Raw genomic sequence first — 6,697 nt, 5'->3', positions numbered from 1 at the left:
CTCTGCCATGAAAGAAAGAAGGGTGGCCGTGGTGGGTGACTCCCTTCTCAGAGGAATAGAGGGCCCCATTTGCAGACTGGACCCGAGTTGTCAGGAAGTCTGCTGCCTTCTTGGCTGCAGGTCAGGGACATAATGAGGAAACTCCCAATGCTGGTTAGGTCCACTGATTATTTTCCACTACTCATAGTTTAGGTGGGCAGTGATGAAATTTCATAGAGAAGCCTACAAACTATCAAAAGAGATTTCAGGAATTTAGGCCATTTAGTTCACAGAGTGTGAGATCAAGTGATTTTTTGTTCTATACCTTCAGGGGCAGTGAGGGACACAGAGCAGGCTTGGAAAGCAAAGCAATGAACAATTGTCTCAGAGGTTGGTACTGAGCCAGAAACTTTGGGTTCTTTGATCACAGGGCAGTTTACTTGGCCCATGGTCTGTTATCCATGAATGGAACCCAACTTTCTCAAAGGGGGAAACAAATCCTAGCACAGAAGGTAGTGGGGCTTATCGAAAGAGCTTTAAACTAGCTACGATGGGGGAGGGGACAAAACGGAGCTCACCAGAGATGAGCCTAGGGGAATGCTGCTTGAGTTGGGAGAGAGGCAGATGCCTCAGCTGAAGTGTGTCTACACCAACGCACGCAGCTTGGTCAACAAGCAGGAGGAGCTGGAAGCAACTGTGCATCTGGCAAACCATGACCTAGTTGCTATTACCGACCCATGGTGGGAGCACTGCCATGACTGGAGTGCTGTGATGGATGGTTACAAGCTCTTCAGAAGGGATAGAGGAGGAAGGAAGGGTGGTGGTGTGGCCCTTTATATTAAAGAGAGTTTCGATGTTGAAGAGCTTGGGCTTCAGAACCATCAAGATGCGTGCATGTTTGTAAGGATCAGGGGAAAGACCTGTAGGTGTGACATCTTGCTAAAAGTCTCTTATAGACTGCCTAATCAAGGTGAATTGATGGGTGAGGCATTCTATGAGCAGCTTACTGAAGTCGCACGATCGCCAGCACGCATTCTCTTGGGAGACTTCAACTTCTCTGATATATGCTGGGAATATAATAAAGAGCAGAGGAATCAGTCCAAGAGGTTTCTAGATTGTATAGAAGACAGCTTCCTTACTCAGTTGGTATGAAGGCCTACCAGGGGTGGTTCCTTGCTAGACCTGCTCTTCACTAACAGTGAAGGACTGGTAGGAGGTTAGAAGGCTGAGGACTGTCTTGGGCAGAGTGGCCATTAAATGGTAGAATTCTCTATTCTTGGAGATGTCAGAAGGGTGACTAGCAAAACTACTATCCTGAACTTCTAGAGGGCGGACTTTGACCTGTTCAGTACACTTGTAGCACGGGCCCCTTGGGAGTCGCTCCTTATGGGTAAAGGGGTCCAGGAAGCCTGGACACTCCTCAAGATGGAAATCTTAAAGGCACAAGATCAGGCTGTCCCTGAATGCCATAAGGTGAGCCATAGGGGAAGAAGACCAGTGCAGATGAACTGGGAAAAACTATTGAGACTAAGGAAGAAAAGGAGAATCTACGCCCTCTGGAAGAAGGGGCTGGGTACTTGGGGAGATTACAAGGAAGTTGCTGTGGTATGAAGGGAGGAAGTTAGGAAGGCACATTACTTCTCTGTTCCTTAATCCATGCCCAGAGCTTCTCAGCCATGTCCCTGTCAACTGTAAGCTCCATGCAGAGTTCAAGTGGGACACAGAGGGCACAGCCTTCTGCTGGGTGGATGCAAGTGTTGGTTGAACCGATGGGACAAAGCCCTCCCACCATGCCCTCCTGGGAAAATGGCCACCCCAAGAATGGCAGTCTGCCTCCTCCATGACCCCATCTGAAATGCTCCTGCACTGATTGATTAACGGGCTTTAAACCAGGTCCAAATGGGGAAGGGTGGGGAATTGGATGTGACAGAGAAGGGCTGAGGGATGTTGTTGCTGTTGGAGATTGAATGGAAAGCCTCTGTGTTGTTCTATAGGATTGTGTGAGGATTCCCCAGAGAAGGTCTTGTTGCAAATGCCCCATCCTAAATCTTATTGTGAACCCTCTGGGGGTAACACCAACCTGCTGCTGCCCTAAAGTGCCTGTAGACCAGTGCAGGTAGCAAGAGAAATAAATGGGACAAATCAAGAGAAAACCACAGAGCTTTTCCTTTCATGAAGGCTGCTGCTTCTGAGCAAGGCCCTGAACACCAGTACCACAGTGTAGATGCAAGGCCCAGCCAGGCTAAATCAAAACATGCTTCTGGAAGGGGATGCTTTCTGAAGAATCCTTACACTAATGAGAGGACCACAAACATTCACTCAGCGAACTCCAAATCTCTGTGCCTTTGCAGGCCTAGGGTCTTGTTTGTCTCACAGAGACATGGTGGGATGGTTCCCACCTCTGAACTGTAGCAAAGTAGGTACAGACTCTTCATTACGATTAGGCAATGAAGATGAAGAAAGGCTGCTGCCATCTGTGAGAGTGCACTGAGCTCTGCCTGGGGATGGCAGAGGAGCCACCTGAATACTGATGGAAAGGTTTCAAAAAGAAGAGCGGCAGATTCTGTTCCTTGCTTCCTGATCAGGAAGAACAAGATGAGGGGGACAGGCAGGAATCTGAGTTACAGCTCAGATGAATTTTTTTTCTTCAGACTGCCTGCTATGGTGCAGTGTTTTTGTTCTTGGAGAAAATCATTGATAACACTCTGATGTTTACAGCTGCTGCTAAGCAGTGTTGTACAGAGCCAAGGCCATGGTCAGTAAAGGGCACATGGAGCTGGGAGGGAACAGAGTGAGGACAGCTGACTGAAAGTGGCCAAAGGGACGTTCTCTATCAGCTGACAGCAAGAAGAAATTGTATTGAAAGGGGTGGGAGTTCATCTCAGTCTCTTCACTGCCCAGGGCCCAGCTGAGCATCAGTCTGGTGGTGCTGAGCAAGTGCTTGTGCATCAGTTGTTACATACGATTCCATATCAACGGATATATAGTGATAACTATTACTCCTCTCCTTTTATCTCTCTTAGTAAATTGCTTTGTTACAACACACAAGTTGTACTTTTTTTCCCAGTTCTCCTCCCCATCGCACTGGGAATGGGGCAGTGCACAGAGCACTGTGTGCAGCTGACCCGCCTGCTGGGTTCAACCACCACCGTCATTTTGGTGCCTGATGTGAGTCTCCAAGGGTTGAGATAACAGCACATCTATTCAGAGTGAGATAACACAGGGCTTCGTGGGAGCTGGAGAACTGCTGGCAATGATGCTGATTGTTCCCTTATTTGTGGAGCTTGCTGAGCCTTCTCATAAAGCTTCAGTGCACAGCTCCTTGCTTGCTGCTTCCTTTCCCTGCTGCATTATTTGTCAACTCTGGATTCTGGATTAGGGTATTTATTTTGCTATGCTGTTTGACCTTGGTTTATATCATGATAAAATTTGCAGCTGACAAAATTAAGTTTTGTAGATATTCAGCTCTGAGTTCATCTTTGGGTTTTGGAAGCTATTTTGTATATCTTCTATATTTCTTCACTGATGATCTGGATGAGGGGATTGTGTGCACCCTCAGTAAGTTTGTAGAGGATAACAAGTTGGAAGGGAGTGTTGATTTGCCTGAGGGGAGAAGGGCATTACAGAGGGACCTGGATAGGCTGGATCTATGGGTCAAGATTAATGGCGTGAGCTTCAATGGGACCAGTTGTTGGGTCCTGCATTTTGGTCACAACAACCCCAGGCAACCATATAGACTTGGGGAGGTGTGGCTGGAAAGCTACCTGATGGAAAGGGACCTTGGTGTGCTGATGGACAGTTGGCTGAATATGAGCCAGCAGTGTGCCCAAGTGGCCAAGAGGGCCAATGGCATCCTGGCTTGGATCAGGAATGGTGGGGTGAGCAGGACTAGGGAAGTCATCCTACCCCTGTACTCGGCATTGGTGAGGTTACACCTCGAGTACTGTGTTCATTTCTGGACAGCTCAGAACAATAAAGTCATGGAGGTACTGGAGCAGGTCCAGAGAAGGGCAAAGAGGCTTGTGAAGGGCTTGGAAAATCAACCCTATGAGGAGAGGCTGAGGGATCTGATGGGGGCTTACAGTGAGAGTGGGGCAATTCTCTTCTCACTGGTGACAAGTGACAGGATGAGGGGAAATGGCCTCAAGTTGTGCCAGGATAAGTTCAGGCTGGACGTTATAAAACACCTTTTTACAGAAAGGGTAGTTAAACACAGGAATAGGCTCCCTAGGGTGGTGGTTGAGTCATCGTCTCTGGATGTGTTCAAGAGCTTTTTGGATGTGCTGCTCAGAGATATGATTTAGCAGAGGGTTGTTAGAGTTAGTGTACTATGGTTAGGCTGCGGTTGGAATTGATGATATTCAAGGTCTTTTCCAACCTGGGTAGTTCTATGATCCTATGATTCTATGAAGCTTGGAAACTTCTGACGTGATAACCCATATCCAAGAACTTGTCCTGTGCAGGGTCTCACAGGGAATGATGAAGAGGGGACGTGACAACCAACATGCAAACCAACTGCTGCTGCTGGCCTGTCAGAGGCACTGACAGATGTGAGCCTGAAAACACAGACCCCAGCCAGGAGACCAGGGATGGCCCATCAGCTGTTGCAGGCTGAAGTCACTGCACAGTTTGATGAATAGCTATTTGCTTCCTGCTGGACTGTGGGTTTCTGAGCACATCCAACCCCAAGACCTCCATAAATGTCTCACAAGAAGGAGGACAGACAAAGTCACTGCACGTCCTTTATTCTGTTAAGGTTCACAGAGAGCCTGGTTCATTATATACAGTGTCTCTGGGCTACACAACAAAGGCACAAGATAAGAGGAATTTATTTCAATAATTATATTTTAGCAAAAAAAAAAAAAAGAATAACATTTAATATATTACAATTATAAAAATTGATCAAAACTAAATAAAACAAAGTGTTTGCAACAGTAAAAAGCTGCATTACTTGTCATGAATTAGAAAAGATGGGCAGTTCAGTGTTTTTGAAACACAAATGGACATCGCTTTCCTCACTGCATCCTTGACTTCCTGGTTCCTCATGCTGTAGATAATAGGGTTCAGTGCTGGCGGTACCACTGAGTACATAACTGCCACCATCAGGTTCATGGATGGAGAGGAGACAGAGTAGGGATTGAGATAGGCATAAAAGCCAGTGATAATAAATAGGGAGACCACAGCCAGGTGAGGGAGGCATGTGGAGAAGGCTTTGTGCCTGCCCTGCTCAGAGGGCATCCTCAGCACAGCCATGAAGATCTGCACATATGACACCACTATGAAAACAAAGCAGCCAAAGATTAAACTGATACTAAAAAAGATAAACACAACTTCCCTGAGGTAGGATTCTGAGCAGGAGAGCTTGAGGATCTGGGGGATTTCACAGAAAAACTGGTTGACAACATTGCCTTGGCAGAGAGGCAGTGAAAACGTACTGGCAGTGTGCAGCAGGGAATTGAGAACCCCAGTGCCCCAGGCAGCTGCTGCCATGGTGGCACAAGCTCTGCTGTCCATCATGGTCCCATAGTGCAGGGGCTTGCAGATGGCAACGTAGCGGTCATAGGACATGATGGTGAGAAGGGAATACTCTGCTGAGATGAAGAAGAGAAAGAAAAAGAGCTGTGCAGCACATCCTGCATAGGAGATGGCCCTGGTGTCCCAGAGGGCGTTGGCCATGGCTTTGGGGAGAGTGGTGGAGATGCAGCCCAGGTCGAGGAGGGCCAGGTTGAGGAGGAAGAAGTACATGGGGGTGTGCAGGCGGCGGTCGCAGGCTACGGCTGTGCTGATGAGGCCGTTGCCCAGGAGGGCAGCCAGGTAGATGCCCAGGAAGAGCCAGAAGTGCAGGAGCTGCAGCTGCCGCGTGTCTGCCAACGGCAGCAGGAGGAACTCGCTGATGGAGCTGCTGTTGGGCATCTGCTGTTGTTGTGCTTGGAGTCCTGTTCAGAGTGCAGAAGATAATGACAAGTCCAGACCATTCTCAGAGACACTCCTCCTGCTATACTATGAAATGTTTTTATTCTCTTACAATAGTGTACATTTAGCACCATTACTTGCATTTAATTTCATGTATTTTAGCATTCCTTAAGCAGAAGCAGCATATGGAGCTCTGACCTTCCTCTTATTTTCTTATCCCTTCTCCCTGGATATTTCCTACTGTTTCTTGTCTTATCTTTACCCCAAGTGCTCTTAGGGCCCCCTACCCCAGCTACAGTGGCATTCAGTTTCAGTTAGATAATGCTTCCTGTTTTTATGATAAGTGAATTATTCATGCCTGCAGAAAATGAAGATAATTACAATTGGTTCCATTCTTAGAGAAGGGGTAGACTGAGAGCACATCATGTGTGACTGTTCACAAAACAAGCAAATGACTGACGAAAAATTCTCAGATCTCTGACAGCCCCTTTAAGGTTTCTGACTTCAATTCTTTTTGCCCCAGAAAAGAAAATGGAAACCTGCCTTCGCTCTCCTCTTGCCAAGACCGTTCACAAACATTCTGTTGTGCAGTGGAGCTGTGATCCCCCTGCCCCAGGCAGCAGCTGTGGCAGCACAAGCCCTGCCGGGGGGCTCCTTCCCCCCACACATCTCCCCGTAGCGCCCTGGGCAGCTCCCCGGGCAGGCTGAGTGCTGAGCCTGGCAGGCGGCAGAGTCCCATACCCGGCACACAGCCCCTGGGGCACAGCAGGGACCCTGCTCTGCAGGACAGCCCCGGGCACCCGCC

General features: G+C 48.2%; 1 protein-coding gene across 1 annotated transcript; it reads right to left on the bottom strand.

Moving 5' to 3' along the window:
* Positions 1-3,488: 3,488 nt before the first annotated feature.
* Positions 3,489-5,922, bottom strand: LOC146755092 (olfactory receptor 14J1-like). Its single transcript, XM_085526373.1, has 2 exons — positions 4,931-5,922; positions 3,489-3,582 (listed from the first exon to the last, which is right to left on the bottom strand). Exons 1-2 carry the CDS (start codon positions 5,890-5,892, stop codon positions 3,489-3,491), a joined length of 1,056 nt encoding a protein of 351 aa, XP_085382499.1. The 5' UTR covers positions 5,893-5,922.
* Positions 5,923-6,697: the final 775 nt, after the last annotated feature.

Source organism: Coturnix japonica, chromosome 36, assembly GCF_054131305.1.
Source record: "Coturnix japonica strain WE chromosome 36, WE-NBRP24, whole genome shotgun sequence".
NCBI classification, from domain to species: domain Eukaryota; kingdom Metazoa; phylum Chordata; class Aves; order Galliformes; family Phasianidae; genus Coturnix; species Coturnix japonica.
This window is presented reverse-complemented; position numbering and strand designations above follow the sequence as displayed.